This window comes from Carassius auratus, chromosome 26 (assembly GCF_003368295.1).
Source record: "Carassius auratus strain Wakin chromosome 26, ASM336829v1, whole genome shotgun sequence".
Lineage (NCBI taxonomy): Eukaryota > Metazoa > Chordata > Actinopteri > Cypriniformes > Cyprinidae > Carassius > Carassius auratus.
Window position 1 is genome coordinate 22,711,692 of NC_039268.1, and position 21,865 is coordinate 22,733,556.

Sequence of the window (21,865 nt, forward strand, 5' to 3'; positions counted from 1 at the left end):
TTTATTTATTTTTTGTTAGTTAATTGGTTTCTGGAGAGAATTGAATTTGATATTTGCATATAGTTTTGAAAAATGTAATTGTGTAAATGTCCATGTAAATTAGACATTGGAAGGCTGTTTAAGTGAACTGCAGCAAACTGATCCCTTAAAGGGGGCATGACAGACAGTTTCATCCAATCGCATGTTAATCTTGAGCACCTATAGAGTAGTACTGCATCGTTCATATCGCCAAAAAGTCTTTAGTCTTTAACTCTTGGATATGTGCTGTGGGCGGAGTTAAAGAGTGACGAGCACCGAATGCAAACAAAACTGACCTTTGATGCCGTTTCACTTTGCGTCTGCAGTCCTGAATCATGACTGGAGGATCTTTTTATAGCTGGGACATCTCCGTCTTTCAGTTTTAAACCATATGCAAATCCAGCGTCTAACTGGGCCTTATTTATAAAATGTTCATCTGAAAGAAGCTCACTGATGAGCGCGATCTCGCTCTGGTCAATGTGGGTGTGGGTTTCCAGGTTCCACCTTCGTCTACGTCATGAGCCACAATTGAAAAATCTGAAACTTGTATGAACCTGGAAGTAAGATTTTTGGCACAGAAATAGTCATACATCCAATTAATTTTTAAACTATATCCATGCTTGGCATGAGAATCCAACTCTTTTACAGTGTAATCCACTCTGAATGCATGAAACCACATGGCTCTTTCAAGTAAAAAAAAAAGAAACTTGAATACCGTATTTTCCGGACTATAAGTTGCACTTTATTTTTTCATAATTTGGCGGGTCTTGCGACTTAAAGTCAGGTGCGACTTATCAAAATTAATTTGACATGAACCAAGAGAAATGAACCAAGAGAAAACATTACCTTCTCCAGCCACGAGAGGGCGCTCTATGCTGCTCAGTGCTCCTGTAGTCTACCCCTGAGAAAATAGAGCGCCCTCTGGCGGCTGTAGATGGTAATGTTTTCTCTTGGTTCTAAAAAATGCGACTTATAGTCCAGTGCGACTTGTTTTTTTTCCTCATCATGATGTATTTTTGGACCGATGCGACTTATACTCCAAAAAAAATACTGTACTCCCCCTTTTTTTTTTTTTTTTTTTACATCAAAGTGCCTGAAAAATACTTCGACCATTTGATTTAGAAATTTAAATGAAATGCACATCCTACATTACTATACATTTTACACCAAGATTTGGAATTGAATGTGCATCATATAAAAAATAATCTACATGAATTTACTGTTCTTGTTAGTAAAAACATTTAAACAAACCGATGTAGAAAAATACTTTATTTGACATTTGTACAAACGAAAAGCACTTTACAAAATGGAAAAATAGTTAATACTTTTGAGAACAAAAACTAAAATTGTACATAAATAGACCTTTGGCATTTGTAAAATCTAGCTGGAAAATTAAAAGCTTAAGATTTGAAAGACATGTGAAATTCAAACATACTGTTAAACCAAGCAGTGGCTTTCAGTGCACAGTGAGTGGGTCATGTCAACCAGTGCACGTTGCTTTTGTATTCCTATATATACACAATTCAGCATGCGGTCACACTGTCCTCTAATGCACAATGAAGAGCACCACATGCATTCTCCATCTGGTTATGAGCAGCTCTCTGCCTGAGAATAAATATGCATTGCATGTGAATATGGCTTAGCTGGCCTGCACATTTATGAAATAAACTTCCTGTCTCTGCCAGTTATGGAAAATACCCTTCGATGTCATACTGTGGTTCTGCTGCATAGATTTGTAAAGGCACAGAATAATATTACATATCTGCAGAAACACATAATAAATGCTGGTTAATGTGAGGTTGCATAGCGCAGCGTACATCTACTTAGTTACCTTAATCTAGTCCCTTCTTTAAATACAAAGTAATTTTATGCACATGCACAAGATATTATGAGCACATAATGACAAAACCTCCATTTGAAAACATGCTTAATATACTTTAAATACAATGAGAGTACAGTCACGATACATAAGCCATATATAGATGCTTGTACTGTAAATATCTTAAACATTCGTCACCTTGGTGCAAAGCTTGACATGACCGCATCACTGGACTTTATCAACTATAAAATATTCTGCTTGGGGTCGAAAATGAACTTAATGACACTTAAATCCCTTCTGAAAGCATTCAGAGCAACGACAACGAATAAAAGAAACTCTTAAAATACCTGAGTGAACAAGTTTTGCATTGATTTCGTCCATATTCCTAAGAAATACATGTGTTATCTGGAGTTTATAAAATGTCATAAGCATGTCACAGGAAGTGCAGAACATTCTGTTTCCTGTCTGACTTTGGAACTCGACACCGAACTGTGCAGCGAAGTTAAAAAAGCAGCTCATATTTTATTCCAATTAAAAACTATTTAATGGGCATCCTGAATAGATTCACCTGGATTCCTCTGCTGTCATTTATTTTGAAATGCAACATTGCTCGAGTTCAACGGAAGCTCAAACATACTAAACTACACAAAATGCAGGATGTTGGCGATGAAGGAGCTTTCAAATGCTGCTGTTCCTGTTGGTGTTTTTGATGTACAGGGTCCTGAACATCGACCTGCGACCTGCAGCTGTTGGGCAGAGGATGGACCAGCTTCTTTGGGTAAAATAATTCAGTGACGTTCATGAAGTTTAAAGGTACACAAACAGGAACACAAGGCACTTTAGGACACCAGTTGCTCTACTTTCCCTCAAAGTCGACTTGACAGGAACAGCGTGAGGAACTCAAACGGTCTCAATAAATACAATAACACATTCAAACTCCTTGAAAATTCAATGTCCGCAAGAAACTTGTTGTAAAGACGTCCTTGTAAACTGGATTCACAGCTTGGTCCAACCTTTAGTGGTCTGAAAGACCTTGTTTGTTTCCGAGAGGTTGACTTTATTTCCCCTTTATGATCTCTGGGAACGCCGTCGGGCCTGACAAGGTGGAAATGGCTCATTGCGTCACGCAGTTTTCGCCCATGTCCTGTGCGTAACGATCCGAGATGAGCGTCCGCAGCTCGTCAATGTCTTTCCTCAGCTGGCACACCTCCACCAGCTTGGCCCGCAAGCCGTCCTCCATCAGCGGCTTCTCGTTCTCCTCCGCCGAGCAGCTCATAGCTGGAAGAAAAAAGGAAGTTCAAACCATTTATTTATTCTGGAATAAAAGATCCTATGCTGCTAAGGCTAGAGTATTTACATTTGATGCCAAGCAGCAGGGCCAGGTTGGGCTCTTTTCCTTGAGCTCTCTGTGTGAGGACACTGCACAGACCCTTCAGATCCAGCAGACACAGGGACATCTCCTTCAGCAGGGGCCCGGCCTCCTTCAGACAGGACCCGGGGGTCACATTCAGCGTCTCCTCGTCTGGCCGTCTTTGGTTCTGTGGAGACAAATACAGAAAGCAGGGTGAATCAGGACAGAGCCTTTCAAGGGAACATTCAGAGTTTAATTTTAAATTATGAAAGTACAATGAAGCCCCGGCTTGTCACATTTGCCACTGGAGACTTGAGAGAATGGTTATTTTCACCTTCAAGTGCTATTACGGACACAAAGAATGTGTCTGAAGTGCGATTTCAGCATTTTATGCTGCAGTGTGGAAGGAACTTTCAAAGTTTGGACTGCAGCGTTGATGACTAAGCTTAACAATCGTGTGCATCCTGATACAGATCACCAGCGTAACTCTGAGCATATTCAAGAGCTACAAGAACAGATTCATGAGCAGCTATTTGTGAAAGCTGCCCAAAATATTAAAGAGTGAGAGCTGGAATTACTAGCACTTCCACAGCAGGACTACAGCAAGAGCAGAGGAGAACGTGCGTCCTGATCTACTGATGATGGTGGGATAAAATCTGCACGTCAGCGGAGAACGCTTGATAATTCATTCACATCTAGCCCGAAGAGAACTGTTCTGTGTCGTACATTACAGAAGATGCAGATATTCATTTATTCACAGAGGTCATTATGAAATAAACACTGAACGGCGTTCAAGTTGACACAGCTAGAATGTAGTTACTCAACTGCATTGCTAGAGCTTGTACAATTTTCAGAAAATTGATAACGAGAAAGTGAGCACACAGTAAAGGACTAATAATTAGAGGATTAACAACAAAATTAAACTAGAAATCAACACAAAAGCTGCATCTGAAATCAGAACTACTGTTCTGTTTTTAAGGGGAAGTCGTGGCCTAATGGTTAGAGAGTCGGACTCGCAATCGAAGGGTTGTGAGTTCGAGTCTCGGGCTGGCAGAAATTGTAGGTGTCACTTTCACTTCAAAAATGTGGGCTCAGTGAGAACTAAAATATGAAATTAAATGTAAATATAAAAAATACTGTAAAATTAAAATGTGCTTGTAAAACTGAGATTACTTTTAATTAAGATTTTTTATTCAGCAAGGAATCACAATTATTATTACAGAATAAAAAAACAGATCATGGTTCTCGCAATAATACATAAAAAGGGTTCATATATATATATATATATATTTATTATATTTATTGTGTATATATAAACACACACATGCATGCATATATTTAAGATTTTACATTTTTACACACACACACACACTATATATATATATATATATATATATATATATATATATCTATATATATATAGATATATCTATATATATATATATATACACACACACACACACACAGACCAAATGTTTGGAAACATTACTATTTTTAATGTTTTTGAAAGAAGTTTCTTCTGCTCATCAAGCCTGAATTTATTTGATCAAAAATACAGAAAAAAAATTATATTGTGAAATATTATTACAACTTAAAATAATTATTTTTCAATTTATTATACTTTAAATTATCATTTATTTCTGTGATGCAAAGCTGAATTTTTAGGATCATTATCACATGATCCTTTAGAAATCATTCTTATATGATGATTCATTATCAAAGTTGGAAACAGTTCGGCTGCTTAATATTTTTTCAGAACATGTGATGTATAGTAATAGTAATTTTTCTTTCTTTCATTAAAAAAAAAAAAAAATCAATACTTTTATTCAGCAAGGATGTGTTAAATTGATAAAAAGTGATAGTAAAGAAAATATATTATTAAAATATATATTATTTAAAAAATATATTTTGAATAAATGCAGTTCTTTTGAACCTTTTATTCATCAAATATATTAGACAGCAGAACTGTTTCCAACACTCATAATAAATCAGAATATTAGAATGATTTCTAAATGATCATGTGATAAACTGGATGTTACATGTGACACTGAAGGCTGGAGTAATGATGCTGAAAATTCAGCTTTGCATCACAGGAATAAATTATTTTTTTTAAAGTATATTCAAATAGAAATCTATAATTTTAAGTTGTAATAATATTTCACAATATTACATTTTTTTTTCTGTATTTTTGATCAAATAAATGCAGGATGGTTGAGCAGAAGAAACTTCTTTCAAAAACATTAAAAATAGTAATGTTTCCAAACTTTTGGTCTGTACTGTGTATATATACACACACGCACAATTTTAAAACATTGATAGTAAATTATTGAATATTAAAATGTAATTATTAAAATGGAAAACAACTATTTTAATTTGTAACAATATTTCACATATTTTCATAATACAATATTCTCATTGTATTTCGGTCAAAAATGCAAACATTTGAAAGGTTTACATGAACGCACACACACACACCATCTGTCAACGCAGATTGGCATACTTCAATGCAAAATATAAACCTCTGCTAAAATGTAACAAATATGTTGTAAAACGGATAATTCCTTGATTCTGATTGGTTGAGCCAAGTTCGAAGCTGTTGTAAATTACTCTACAAATACACACCTTTTGTTTACATTTGCGTTGCTCGGCAAACACTTTGTTGGAACCAAAACTGTTTCTGAAAAACTACATTGTTTGCCGGAAGAATAATGTTTTTATTAATATCATTACATTTTTTTGCTCTGTGTTATTCTGTGAAACCTTACTACGTATAACTGTTAAAGCAGTAATTTATAATTTACAGTGAATTTATAACATCTAATGGGGTTGTAGGAATGTAAATAAATGTAAATCTAAAATGTAACAAAAAAAAATTGTAGTACTATTCTTACGTCTCAGTTGCTTGGAAAAGAAACACTTCTTGGTTAAGGCTGTAGGATCTGTGGTTTAAAAGCGGTTGTGAACTGCATCATGAGGGAACCAAACTGTTGTCCACTGCAGTCCTCCTTTACATGGGATCTTTTATACTTGGTAATCAAACCTCACAATAGTCTGTGGGTCTCGAATGAGAAAGCCAGGTAATAATCTGGTGTCCCTGTGGCAGCGGTATGATGTACGGCCTCAGTGCTCTGTGAGAGTCTGTGGATCACGCATGACCTTGAGACGGCGCGCTGAAAAATGACGTTCTGAATCCTAATAACGTACTGAGGGCCGGTTGGGTTATTCATGACTCGACAGCTGTTAAAGGCAGGGTGCGAGCAATTTAATGGCACAAAAATGAGCCTTCAATCAAGCTTCTAACTTCCGCTTGCAGGCTCATCTGTATCATTTAGGACGAAAAAAGTCTTAGGGGGACTTTAGAGTCGCTTTGCGGATGGTTTGGAGAGCCGTACCTGTTGAAGAGTTTTGGAGAGGGTTTCCAGTTCCTCCTCGCGTTCCAAGAGCTGTTTGCGGAGCTCCTGCGTGATGCCTCTCTCCCTCTGCAGCTTCTTTTCCAGGGCCTGCAAGAAGCCTGCTCTGATAACTCAATTCAACATAAGCCTCATCATCCATCCAAGAGTAAGAGCCAATCCAAACCAAGCTTCCACAAATAAAAGGTAGAGAATGACATCTTACCGACATCTCCAGAGTGAGTTTGTCAATCTGCTGCTTCTGATCGTCGATCAGCTGAAACAAATGAAACGTGTTAAATAACACAAATGGATCTAATCTCATTTTATTAAGCAAGACCTTTTTTAAGACTTTTAATAATCCAGTTCAACCATACTAATAAGCAAAAATTACTCTAGATAAACTAACAATTGTGCTTCATTGTTTTTTGTTATTGCTGAAGAGTGTTGAACCTTCTTCTCCTGCGTTCTACTCTACAGACGTGAATTAACTTTTCCTTCAGCCTGAAGTTTATTCAGTAAGAATATTTCACTGAGCATTAGTGAAAGGGTTTTTACTTTTTCTATAAATGGAACTTATTATATTAAAAACAATGAAGCACTGCTTATATCGAAAAAGTAATACAAACGTAACACAAAAGTAATGTAATGCATTACTTTCCAGTGAAATTGGTTACTTTTTTAGGGAGTAACGCAATATTGTAATGCATTACTTTTAGAAGTAATGTTTCCTAACACTGCATATACATATGCGTGTATGCAAAATTACAATTTTAATGCAGAAATTGTAATTATATAATTTGAATGCCCAAAGGAGGAAAAGCAGCCAGTGATTAAAATAAATATTAAATAAAGTGAGAATTTCAGCATTTTACGCAGCAGTGTGGGAAGAACTTGGACTGTAACAAAACAAAACAAAAAACTAATTTTTCATAAATTCAACCATTTTTGGTCACTTCAATTGGTTCATCAAAATTTTTGGTTACTTCCATTTGTGTACGTCAGTATTTTTATAAAAGGTGGGATATATTTAATAATACAGAATGACTAGGTGTTCCCATACAATCGGCCTGTTTGGTTTTTATGCCTACATGATTTTAAATTGAATTATTTCGCAATATCAGCGTTTTTTATTGTATTTCAGTGAGAATTTGATACATTAAAAAATAAACCAAATTATTAAAATCCAAACTCTAAGTGTAGTGTACATGTTCTGTCTTTAGTGCAACATATCAATCTAGCAGTAAATGTGTTGATTATAATGTACTAAAAGACATCTGTGGCAGAGACGTCTGGAAATAAAAGCAGCGCATGATTACAGTAATGTCTTTTTAAGCTTCATTAGGTGCTTCATGGGGGATCAGTACCAGGCTCTTCTGGCTCTGTTGTCCCAGCAGACGAGTGTTTTCTCTTTCCAGCTGTTTCAGGTCCAGCATGGGCAGCCGTACTCCATCCTCCAAGCACTTCTCCACTTTCTCTTGCAGGCTACAGACACGAGTTTTATCATTCATTGGGTAAAATGAAATAAGGTACAAAGAGAAATCATAACAGATGCTCATTACATATATCAAAGTTGCAGTGGCATTCCATTTTTTTCAGTCTGAGCAGATGCTTGGCCTGATTTAATTCCTGTGTTATCGCCGTGTTTTAATAAGAGTACACAGCACTTTGATCTTCAGCTCACCTAACAAGGACTAGGCACTTTATATATAAAAAGTGGCTTTCAGAGAAGAAGCAAATCAAAAGCAATGCTTCTGGGTGTGAGCTCGTCTCAATGGAGTGAGTGTGTGAGTGAGTGAGTGCAGTACCTCTGAACAGCGCTCATAAGCTCTTTCTCCCGTTTGGACTGGGTCTCGATGAGGGCATCTTTCTCCTGCAGCAGAGCTCGGTTCTCCTCCAGGTTTTTCTCCAGCTGGGCGACCGTGTCCTCCAAAGTCTGCTTCTTCCCCTGCACTTCCTGCAACTGAGACGCCACAATACGGACAGAGATGAGTACAGTAACAATACTGCAGATCACAAACACTATTAACACCATTTAATAACATTTACTCAAATGTGAAATTTTATTTTGCCTGTAATCAGATTTTTTTTTACTTTTGCATTTCAGAAAATTGGTCAGAATAATCTCTAAATCAAGATATGTTTAATTGAGAAGAAAAGATAATGACTTGTTTTCAGAAACAAGTGAAATATTATAATATAGTAAATTTGTATATTTTTTTATCTTTATTTTACATTGTTTTATTGTACATTATGCGTAAAGCAAGACAAAACTCTGACAATGCGCTAGGAAAAATAAAATAAAATAACATAAAATGAGAATGTGTCTGAAGTGTTATTTCAGCATTTATCTCTGCAGTGTGGGAAGAACTTCGGACCGTAACATTTCAAATCAAATGTTTTGATTTATTAAAAAAAAATTGGTCACTTCAGTTGGTTAATTTCAATATTTGTTAATTTCAATATTTGTGTTATTTCAAGGATTTGATAACTTCAATATTTGTCAAAAATAAAATAATTTATAAAGAATTAAATAAAAAATTTGAGTTTTCTTTTATTTTTGGTCACTGCATGATTGTCATTCCATTTCCATTTTCTCTAAAAGTTAAAAAAAATACTACAAACACAAAATGAGTAAGTGTTTACAAATGTTTTTCATTTGGTGGGTAGTTCGGAGTTCAAATATTAGTAGTTTAGTATTTAGAAATATGTTATTTTATTTGTGTGTTTATTTTGCTTATCCAATTCTTGGTTTTAGCATAAACCATACAAACAACAACAACAACAACAAAAAAAGTAACAAAATTAAATGTTTGTTTCCATTTGTTCAGCCATTTCTGGTCACTATATAATTTGTGTTCTTCCATTTTTAAAATAAAATAAAAGTAGTACACAAATGTATCGTATCGCAGATTTTCTCATATGTACTGAAATGTATCGTATCATAGATTTTCTCATATGTACTGAAATGTATCGTATCATAGATTTTCTCATATGTACTGAAAAGGGCGACTAAAATATTAATGAGTAAAATTGTTTCTGCAGTAAACTGCACTGCATTTAATCCAGTGTCAGAACAGAAAAAATCAGCAGACATCATCTGAGTGTAGTGACAGGGAAGTGAAAGATGCCGCAAACTACTCAGATAAGAAAAATGTGATGCCAAAAATTTGCTGTTGACTGTTGGATAAAATTAATCTTCACTAGCAGACTGCACAAAACAATGATTTAATAACCCGCAAGTACGATTATTTCCAACCATAATGAAGAGCGTCTGTCACATCAGCAGCTGTTTGTGCTGATCTGTTAGCAGAACGCCGTGGGGACTGACACTGCTGTGTTGGTTTAGCATTGAAAGGAGACGCTAATTATGCCCTGATTAACTGAATCAACATCACTTTAGATTTTTGAGGCTGACAATCAGATTTAAGGCTGAACGGGATGGTGATAAACTAGGAAGAAGTAGCATCTAAGGTAATCAGGTTAAATGTAAAAGACTGTTGGATCAGGTTTTGACGTCCGGACCTGCTGAGCCTGTGTCTGGACCTCGTCCAGCGAGGGCAGGTCTGCCAGGTACTTCTCCAGCGTCTCGATGCGCTGCTGCTTCTCCTGATTCTGCTCCTGTTCACGCTGGCACTTCTTCTTCAGACTGCTGATGTAGCGGTCACGTGTTTTCATCTGAACCCAAACACAGAGTATCTTGTTCAGCTTCAACAGTTTCTCATTTACTAAACACATTGTGTTGACACAAGTTTGTGTGAGAAATCTGTTTGAACGTTTTCAGAAAGATATCACAATTACAAACCATCATTTATTTTAAATGTAAGAAACTCAACAACTGAAGCCACAAGTACGCCAAAATCACATGCATAGGATGGCCTTACAATCATGATAAAATAACATTTTAGATACAGATATAATCTTAAATATAGTTAATCCTAATATAAAATTATAATGTTTAATACAAAGAAATGTTAATGATAATAAATTTGTATATATATATATATATATATATATATGCACGTTAATATGCGATAATAATGCGTTAACTTGCCCAGTCCTAATATATATATAGTGCTGTCAAACAGTATAAACTTTGAAAATATTTACATGTGTGTATATATAATATATATTATATATATATAAATAAATTTAATATATAAATCTAACTTTTTTTTTTAAGTCAGAATTTTTTTTATTATATTAATAAACAATAAAAATACTGTTCATACTCTGAAATCATGAGATTGATTTTAATTGTTTTTTTTTTGTTTTTAATTGTAATAAGTACTGTAACTGTACATTTGAAAAGAAAATCTACTAAAATTTATTTAGCTTTTACTATAATGGCAAAATAAAAGCACACATTTTATATTGTTTTATTTATTTTATTGCTGTCTTTATAATATTATACTATATTTCTTACATATTATAACGTACAGCTGGCTAATAAGAGGTCTGTAACTTTGATGGTTTTGGCTGTTATTTTACGCAGATAACTAATTTCAGGCATGCAGTTGCTTATTTACAAAACTCAAACTTCATTAACATTAGAATGAGGTTAAGAAGAAATTCATGCGTCTATGCACGTGTGCTGAATTAAGCATACATATTCATAAGAAACTGTTGTGTGCATACATATAATCCATATAATCCAAATATTTTAGCACCACAGACGTTTAGGAGTAAGATAATTAGACGCGCTCACCTTCTCCTCCAGTTTCTTGATGTCTTCAGTGTATTTCTGTGTGTTCTGTTTGAGAAATTCGCTGAGGTGGATGACCTCCAGCTCTGCCGCAGCTAGTTTCCGGCCCAGCTCTCCGTTCTCACAGGACAGGGGACTCACGCGCTCCGGCAGCTGGGACTTCGGACTCTGGCTGGATACCGGACTGTCATACGGAGAGTCCTAAAATAGTGAAAAGAAAGGCATCAGTGGTAGGTAAGTGACCATTTTTAATCTCATTATAAAATAATTATGTAATCCGAATCATTATAGTACCTTAGCTTTGAGCAGATATGAGTCATCATAGCGCCCCCTCTGGTTTTGGAGGACTTGTTGCGCCCTTAACTCGTTTTCCCTGATCCTCGCATGGAGCTGAAGGATTTGCTGCTTTTGCCTAGAAATCAGTAAGACACTCAATATTCACTTTGACTGTTGCACAGCGCTGCTTCAGAGTTTTTACACTTGCAATGACATTTTAAAATGTGCTTGTTGCACTTGGTTTGGACATTTTCTGCCTTTGAGCAAAATAAGAGCGGGAGTGTGGTTAAACATTACTAGAACAAGTTCAGCATATGATAAACCAGCAAGATCAGGGAACTGATCGCAAAGCTGTCTTGTGGTACCTAATGTTTTGTTCAGTTAGAGGTGCTGCAAGCAATTTGTTAGGAAAACGTCCCTTTTTTCCCCAACGGAAATAACTGAATTAGATGTTCTGAAACAGATCTTTCTCTGAGATGACCGTAGATTTAGAAACATAAATTGTGGCCTAAACATTTCTGAGACCCAAAATATAATAAAATACAAATTGAAAAAGGTAAAATAATAATAATATGAATTAACACATTTCAAGAATGTGATGTTACTTCTGAGAAAAAGTGTAAAATATTCTGAAAAAAAAATAAAAAAAAATTGTCAGACATTTTGAAGCGTTATATATACATTCCTCACACAGTAGAAATTTGTACACATGGAAAATATATAGCTGTTTATATTTTATGGTTTAAAATAGTGCTGTAAAGCAATTAATCACATCCAAAAAAAATGTGTGTTTTTGTGTACACAGTATGTGTGTGTGCACTGTGTATATTTATTATGTATATATAAATACAGACCCATTCATGTATATATTTAAGAAAAATATGTTTCGCTTACAAATTAAAAATATTTATATATAATATAAATTATACGAATGTAAATATATACATGTAAATATTTTCAAAATATATACTGTGTGTGTGTATTTATATATATATATATATATATATATATATATATATATATATATATATATATATATATATATATATATATATATATACACACACACACACACATAATAAATAAAAGTAAAATTATTTTATGCAAATATGTAAACATGTAAATTAAAACGTTTATTTTGGTTGCAATTAATCATGGTTAATTATTTTGACAGCACCAGCTTTAAAAACAAACAAACAAAGAGAAAAAAAACCTGGTTTAGACAATCAGAAGATTCTGAAATGCTTTCTACCTGTCAATCATGTTGCATGTTCACGGAGCAGTCCATATTTGTGAAACAGGAAGCAAAGAGTGTCAATTTTTTAAGATTATTCAGGTTTACAGCCATATTCACTTTCATAAACAATCAACAGTTAGTCTGTGGTACAATTTTGCTATTTTGCTCCTCTCTCCTTATATCAACAACATATTTGTAAGGCAGGGTTTTGGAAGAAGAGGGGGTGAAAATAAAAGTCCCCAAACATTGGTTACAGCACCTTTAATAAATTAAACTAAAATGTATAAGAGCAATATGATAAGCGAACAGCTAAACTGTCATGTGACAGAAGTCTGAGCAGTACCAGACTGATGGCCAGCTAAAAGCGTTTCCTCATGTGTAATTCTTGGCAGGGAAACGCGGTTCGTTTGTGTCTGAACAGTGGCGGTCTGCTCGGTGGCGTCTGTGAAACTGCCCCGTCTGTTAGAGCTCACAACACTTCGGGTGATGGCATGATGCTATAATTACAAGCGCTCAAGGTCACAGCAATCACTGCAGGGTCAGAGTCGCAAACACAGCCCATGTCATGTTAAATTAATGAAACGCTATTAATGAAGCATCTGCCCCTCTCCAGAAACAGGAGCTCATGACAAACCTACAGACAAAAATGGATGATTCCATTACTCTGTTTATGTGGGAGGTCAGGATAGGCCTTGTTTGGACACAGACAGTTGAGAGATGCTTTTATTTTAGGCTAGGATGAGTGACTATTTTAATAAGTGAAATATGTCTACACGCATCAGATCTTATAACCCCATTTGAATAAATATTTGACCCAACAACCTAAAAATTGTCTTATTCTGAGCACTTTAAAACGGTTTTCAGTAAGGCATGTGACTTACTGAAACCATGTTATTTGATTGGAAATTAAATGTGTAAAATATAGATATTCATGTATATATAAATATGTTCATTATTATTATCTAATATCTAATATTATGTTAATTATTATATATTAATGTTATCTGTTAATTTAGAATTTAAAATAAAACATTTAGAGAAATAATACATATATTTTAAATATAATATAATAATAATTATAATATCTAATATATGTAAATTTAGAATTTATATACAGTATATGTGTATCTAAAGGTCTTGTTCTTTGTGTACAACTTAATGTGGCAGATAAAATATATCTATTAATTTAACACATAAATAAATGTATAATAATATAAAATCTATAATCACAATAAATATAACTAAATAATAATTATGTCAATGTTATATTACAAGTATATCTTACCATATATTTGCATATTAGATTACATAGATTATAATATATATTATTCTTGAATTTAGATTTTCAGGACCATTCTAGCTCAATTTGTCAGATGATTTTAATATATATTTGACCCCACAACCTAAAAATAATCGAATTACACTCTAAAAGTGTCTTTATTTACTCACCGGTCAATCTCCAGTTCCCTCTGCCTCAGGAGTCCCTCCTTAATCTTTACCAGGGTATTGACAGGGAGAGATGTTCCACCCAGCATCTGCACCAAACAATAATTACAGCATTAGAAGCGCTCATCTGGTAAACACGCGGGGTCAGGCTAGCGTGTACTTATGGTAAGCACACTGTAATTAACATACTCTGTCATCATAATCACCATCAACAACAAACTGCCACCGAAGTCACGCAGCATTACAGTGAAGAACTCCAGGGGGTTTGCCTCAAGGACCACAGCGAGTCTGCTGAATCTGATCATGCATTTGTTTAGAACTTTACTTGCATGTTTGTTCAAAGGAGATGTGTAACTCACTGAAAGTTAATAAATTCAGATTTATATTCAGGATTTGCAGGTAATAAAATGAACAAATAATAAGAATATTTTTACATATTTAATATAAAATCATTTTATAAATAACACATTTGAGAATTAATGAATTAAAATATTTTTCTAAAAATATTTTAATTGCTACTTTATTGATATAATATAAACAGGTAATTTTTCAGGATTTGTAGGCTTCTCATAATGAAATTAAAAACAGTATAATTATTAAAGGTATTTAGTGTGAAATAATTAAACGTTTAATAATTAATAAAAAAATTATTTAGAAATGTAGATTTTTTTTATTTTTTAGAAATTATATTATTATAGCTATAATATATATTATATATATTGATATAATACAAACCGTTCTAAATTCAGGATTTGCATGTTTCTCGCAATGGAATTGTTCATTTCAAATGAATTATTTAAAATGATTTAATTTTAGAAATTAATACATTTGAATAAATAACTATTAAATGAATTGTTTACGTTAGTAAATTATTGTAAAATCTTTTATGTATAATTTGATTTCATATTTTCAAATAAATTAAATAATTAACAATATAAATTAAACTTATTTTCTTTAATTATAAGGTGTCTCCATGTTCATTGTTACTGATTCTTTTGTCATCTGAGCAACTGTTCGGAATCTAAATAAATCTTAGGAGTCCTGTACTTTTTGGACTGGATACTGGATGTGGTATGGTACATTTTATCCAAGGAGACCAATGGCAGCCGTCCACTAGACTATGCATTCAACTGATGTGGTTGTGCAGGAGCAACCGCAGATGCCAGTTACACAACCAGTTATCAGATGTATTAGACTCATTTACATCAACTCTTTAAAATAGTGCGTATTGTTTCCCTGACCCAAATCGGCAGACTTGACCAGTCGCCAGACTCACAAATGCCAACCCTATAAATGCGGCACATATCAGTGGCGCACTCGAGTCTGCAAGCATGCCTTTATTTGCCTCTGGAGAGGTTTTAGTCTCAGCAGCAAACTGTGCGGTGATAAGAAGCAGGTGCCACTTTCATTGCCAGGCCTCCCTCAACTCTTCACATAGCTGGGGATATATTTAACAGTCAGTGTGTGGTAAACACAACAAGCTGGCTCAAATCTCCACAGTATGTGCCACGAGCACCAACCACTCGCACACAAGGAGCTTTGCAGAAGGAGTCCATCACCGGTTGGGTGGTTGGCAGCAGAGACAACAAACACAGGCTGGGAAGCAGATGACAGAGAATGGATGGGGAGAAGTTGAGTAGGCAGCTCGCTCTTTTCACTCTTAAAGGATCAGTTCACCCAAAAAAGAAAAGCACTTTCTGTCTTTACTTATACATAAAAAGGGTGCAAAAGAACCATACAAAGTTGTAAAAGTAGTCTATACAACTACATTTATGTGAATGGGTTCAAATTCCAGCAAAGAATCGATAAAGAGATGTATACCTTGAATTAGTGTTGTCACGGTACCAAAATTTCAGTATTCGGTACCGATACCAGTGAAAATCCACGGTTCTCGGTACCAATTTCGGTACCAAAGCAAAACACAAAAATATGCTACTTAAAAAAATATTAACTTCTAAAAAATAAAACTTTTTAGAACTAAAAATAAATACTTATTTACAATTGTGTTTAAAGTTTTTCTACAAGTTATATAAATATAAAAAACAGTAAGCAAGTTTCAACCAAATTTAATTTGTCTTTTAATTTATGAAATTTAAACATTTTATTTTGGGTAAATAAAGGGGATTTGCTATTAAAATTAAAACATGGAAGAAATATTGTGATTTATTTCTTTAAAAAATTAAGTTTCATAAATGTTTTCAACAGTAGTAGCAGTATCACACAGCAGTATAATATTTCTAGCACAATGCCTTTATGTAAAAATTTACTTTTAGGCCTAATGAATGCATATTTGTCATTTTAACTGAACTTAAGACTGGTGGTGATGCTTATGATATTTTTTGTCATTGAAGCTTTCTGTAAAAAAAAAAATAGTGACGGTGAGTCGTGCGCTTTCACAAAGAGTTTTCAGATGCGCTGTACGTCCATTGAGGTGAACTGAAAAGATCAGATCGCTTGATGGAGAGAGAACTCTGATGCTCAGATGCTGAAATTAATGCAAGGGTCATGCGCTTCAGCCTATGTAGTAAACAAACCCACACGTCTCTGCCATTCATTAATTCACACAGAGACGCGCAGAACACGGATTCATATTTCAAACAACTTTTGCGGCTTAACATTTACAGATACTGGTCCATATGGAGAATTGATCTGATTAATTTATGCTTACTTTAACAAATTCCATGACTGTCCATATTAAAATGTAAGTTTCATTTTCATGACTGGATTTTGAGATTCCGTCCTCGTTTTCTGCTTCGTGGAAATCATAGCGCTGAACCGGGTTTGAACGGGACCTCGGTACTACCGGTACTTAAAGAAACCTGGTACCGTCACATTTTAATTTTTTTTTTACCGACTTGGTACCGAAGTACCGGGTCTTTTGACAACACTACCTTGAATGCAATGTAAGTTGCAGATAATAGCATCTTCCAAATGTAGATGTTATAACTCCTAAAGTATTATTATTGTAGGTTATCAGAGTGAATCAGACAATTTAAGATTGAATCAGATTGGTGTTAAAACAACCCAAAGAGCCAAATTCCACAAAGATGTCCAGGACTACAAGACAATGTCATAAATCTCGATATCCAGGATACCTAAGTACCAGCCAGTCTGAAGCAAGCCTAACCAACCAACTATTAAACAGAACAGCTTGCAACATTAAAACAAAAGAACACTTATTGCTAATCCCAACTCAGGAAGGAGATTTTCAATATTGGGGCAAGAAACCCAAGATTAATGATTGAAGAGACAACATCATGACCATCACATAAGGGAAACAATCATTTCTATGCATAACTCCATATTATGTATGTAACCCACACATTTGACTATCATGCACTACTATGATGGCCTGTGACGTGTCCATGCATCTGACCAGAAGGCTTTAAGTTGATGATTGTAGAGCATGGGAGCCAGGACATAGCAGTCATTCCCCACCAGCTTGTCTCCTCGGAGGGTGTTGTCACCACATGCCAGAAGTACCATGCAATTCCTATCAAGACCAGGACCTTTACACTTACATAAGATACTATGTTGACCCTAGGCCTCCAAATTTCTGTCATACATATGTGGCCATTTAGAAAGCGTATTTTTTAAGTTATATTTTTGGGCTTTCTTATGCCTTCATTTGAAAGGATAGTAGAGAGCAGACAGGAAAGCACTGGGAGTGGGAAAGGCAAAGGACCTCGAGACGGTTATCAAACTTACCGTATAAGTCGCATCAGTCCAAAAATACGCCATGATGAGGAAAAAAACATATATAAGTCGCACTGGACTATAAGTTGCATTTATTTAGAACCAAAAGAAAACAGTGCGCCCTCTTGCAGCTGTAGACGGTAATGTTTTCTCTTGGTTAATGTTTAGTTCATTTCTCTTGGTTCATGTCAAATAAATTTTGATAAATAAGTCGCACCTGACTATAAGTCGCAGGACCAGCCAAACTATGAAAAAAAGTGTGACTTATAGTCTGGAAAATACGGTAGGTCACCGTGAGCGCAGATGCACTGTATGTCGCACACTAACCATGAGTCTACTGGCGCCGATAGAATCACACATGGTCACGGAGCTCCCTGCAGGAACTTGTTCCAAAACATTGTTGTGCTTCATACAATGTCCACCAGGTAGCCCAACGAAAAACAATTCTGCAGGTAAACACCCAGGCAAGATTTACGACAGTGTTTTATTGCCACGCAAACGAAAATAAAATAAATGTAAGATTACGAGATTAAAGTCATAATATTTTGAGAATAAAATCAAAATTACAAGAATAAAGTTGTAGCCATATTGAGAATAAAGGCATAACATTATGAGATTAAAGTCTTAGCATGAAAATAAAGTCAAAAATCAAAGTCATAGCAATATGAGATTAAAGTCATTGTATCTGTACTGGTTTTATGGCATCAAAAAGTGTGAGTGTGAAACATGCATCATAGCAGATAAGTCCTGAAAAGAGTAAGGTTAGTGGGCAACTAGTGGGAATAAACATCTATGTTTACCTAATTTTATGCTGTTACATAAACTAAAAGCTTTGTGAGTCAGAAGTTTGTCTAAACTTGTTCCCCCACCTGCGCCTCAAAGCTCCTGATGGCACTGTTTGTCTCCTTCAACGCAGCCATTTAAACGGTCTAAGATATGAACAGCTGCTTGAAGAAGGAACCTCATTCATTACAGAAGACTGAGGCCAGAAAATGCAAAATGCTGCGTCTTTAATTTTATACTCCCTTTGGTCCTCATTCGCCTCGAGTCAACAACTTTGAATAGGTCTTCATTTTAAAATGGAGAAAGCTCCCCTGCATATTCTATTATTTACCACTACCACATTAACTCTATGAACAAAATCCACATTAAACACCACAATAAATCACCTGACAGCGCATTTCCTATTGAAACAAGTAGTTTGGACAGGACACACTGAAGGGGAACATATTTTGATCAATTTTCAAGGAAGAGGTGCACATATTGAAACTTGACCCTGTGGTCTGCGTGGGTCCTAATGCCCCAGTTTAGTGATATATAAAATCCCACGAAAAAGAATTCTTGCTTTCATTGATTTCAGACATACATTTCAAAAAATTTAGCTTAGTCTGGTAGCAATTAGAATTGGGGATTTTTCCACAGGGGACGGATGCCTTTGGTGAACAGTATAAAAGTCAAATCCACTCTCTCAAATGCAGCAAAGAGCACAGGAAAGGTCTGATGCCTTTCGGCTACAGCACTTGAACAGTTTCACTCTGTCACATTGCACAGCTAATCTGGTGCCAATTCCCTGAACTCTATCACACCCTGCCACTGCGCTTTCTCCAAGGCCCTCCAGACAGCCGTCCATCAAGCCTTTTGGCATTCTGGGACAACACAAGGGAGACACGCTGGCTCCTGTCGAGGTGGCGGTACTCAGAATTGCCAATAAAGGCAGTGCTGTGGCCATTTGTAATGTAGCGGGAGTTCAGCAGTGTGTTATATAAGAATCACCTGTCGGTTTTGAGCACAGGTAGGTGATATCGGGTTTGCTTCAAGCTATTCTAGATCCAGAATACTCACTACATAAAAACAGTGCAAACACATAAAATTGAACATACGGTGTCCCAACAATTATTTAGACACTTAAGCTATGTTCTTTACATAAGATTAAGAAAAAAAATATGAAAATATTAAACAAACTGATATTTACTTGAAAGAAAAAAAGAACTAGAAGCACGCCTTTTAGGCAACATTTCTTAAAAAGGTATTTTTAGGGGTTTTAAATGATAAAACAACAGATGTACTGTTCAAAATAAAGACAAAGCTTATTTGGACATTTAAAATACAATTATTGTAGGAATGTAACTGGATTGGATTAGGCGACTAAATATCAAACCAAGTGATATTTAAAAAAAAAAAATATATATTTTTATTTTTTTAAAGTTAAAAGCTTTTGAGCAACACACACACAGAATACAGTACATTTTGTATGAATGTCATTGCATTAAATTGGGCAACAAAACTATTATAGCATAATAAATATTTATTTGAAAGAAAAATTGCACAAGCACACTTTTTAAGCAAAATATAATATATTGAAGTTTAAAAATTTTTGAAGATGTTAATATAACAAATATTACTGGTGTACATTTACAATAAAGTACTATTTTAGCGTTTCTACTTCAAAATGTCATGTTTAATTCAGTGTTACTTGCTGTTTATTTTTTTTAAATTTACTTTTTCTTACAACACGTTTTCTTTGTGCATTGTTAAAAAAAAAAAAACTCTAATGATAATAGTAATATAATTTGGTCACTTAAAAACGTTATTGCATAGACGTACTGTAGATTAGATTTAGTAACAAAATATCAAGCCAAGTGATATTTATTTGATAGACATACAAACACACTGAAGAATATTGCTTTTTCCGGTAGATTTTTTAGGTTTTAAATGATAAAAAAAAAAAAAACATTGTTCAAAATGAAAACCAAACAGAACCTATTTGGACACTTCAACACCTGTGTGAATGTGAGGAGGAATGACTTCATACATCCACTTAAAATCACTGCGGCTCCAGTTAAAAGTACATGCTATTAAATAGCAATTTAGAAAGTTAATTCTGAGAAAATCTCAAGCAGCATTTGTTTACAGATGCCACTTAATGAAATGACATTTAGACATGTTAAGTGTCACTCGAGTGTCCGAATACCTTTTGAGGGTCACTGTATACACACACACTCTGTCACAACCCAAAGGCACCGCGGTGTGTGTGTGTTCTGGTGACAGCTGTTGAATCCGGGGAGCGGGTGTGCTAAGCTGAACAATGAGGTGAGACATGGATATATTGCACCTAACAAGCAAACTTTCCAGCACTGGCCAGAGGGCATGGGACAGGTGAACAGACAATGTGTACACATGTGCATGGCAACCGGGCATTTACACGCCATAAACACTCTGTAAACGCAGTACGCTGGACATGGTCACCAGAGTGGACTAACCTCCTCCTTTTCCAAAAAGAATAGCATGTCTACCGAGCCGAATGGCACAAACGATGTCCTGTTGCATTGGGATTATTGTAGTGGGAACTAGCATGCTAACAAATGCACATTCAGAAAGATTTGAGGAACTATGAGATGAAGGAGTTGCTTAAAAAAACTGGTTTATGCTTGATTAGACCTGGTTTAGAGTAGACACACAGCTGTAGTGTTCATCCAGCAAAACCTAATTGACATAATTTTATAACACAACCTTCAAACTTTAGCATCTAGTGTGCATTTTAAAGACTTTATAGACATTGGTGCTGTTTTGGTCAAGTGGCAGTCATCCAGACTTCACCAAAAACAGTTTGGCATTGGCTGGAGGCTCTGTTGAAATCAGATGCCATCACAATGCCCTCTCCAATCCTCAGGTCCTCTTCAAGCTCTTAGAGCTTCCCTCACTAGTGAACAGAGCTCCTTATAAGGAAGAGGACTCGGGATGTTATTATCTCAAAATAGAACTCAAACAATGATGAAAAAAGCTCAAATATGCAAGAAAGTTCCCAGAGCCCCCAGGGTCTTAAACCACATGTTGAAAATGGTTATAGTCTATTAGGACATAGGTATCATCATCTCAACGGAACCGGTCATTTAGCACATGCAACATCAAGAGAATATTTGCATTAATT

At 35.1% G+C, this 21,865-nt stretch overlaps 1 protein-coding gene across 3 annotated transcripts in view; it reads right to left on the reverse strand.

Moving 5' to 3' along the window:
• Window positions 1-1,289: 1,289 nt before the first annotated feature.
• LOC113044657 (centrosomal protein of 85 kDa-like) overlaps window positions 1,290-21,865 on the reverse strand; it is a 62,799-nt gene continuing 42,223 nt past the window's right edge. For 2 of the 3 annotated variants that reach the window (XM_026204821.1, XM_026204818.1), the window contains exons 4-13: window positions 14,245-14,330; window positions 11,577-11,694; window positions 11,286-11,483; window positions 10,103-10,255; window positions 8,386-8,540; window positions 7,945-8,062; window positions 6,804-6,854; window positions 6,581-6,688; window positions 3,195-3,375; window positions 1,291-3,115 (exon numbers count right to left, since the gene is read on the reverse strand). In XM_026204821.1, coding sequence (XP_026060606.1) covers window positions 2,952-3,115; window positions 3,195-3,375; window positions 6,581-6,688; window positions 6,804-6,854; window positions 7,945-8,062; window positions 8,386-8,540; window positions 10,103-10,255; window positions 11,286-11,483; window positions 11,577-11,694; window positions 14,245-14,330 — 1,332 coding nt within the window. In that variant the 3' untranslated portion in view covers window positions 1,291-2,951. Of the gene's footprint in view, window positions 3,116-3,194; window positions 3,376-6,580; window positions 6,689-6,803; window positions 6,855-7,944; window positions 8,063-8,385; window positions 8,541-10,102; window positions 10,256-11,285; window positions 11,484-11,576; window positions 11,695-14,244; window positions 14,331-21,865 lie in introns of all 3 variants that reach the window. The other variant, XM_026204820.1, reaches the window with a different exon arrangement.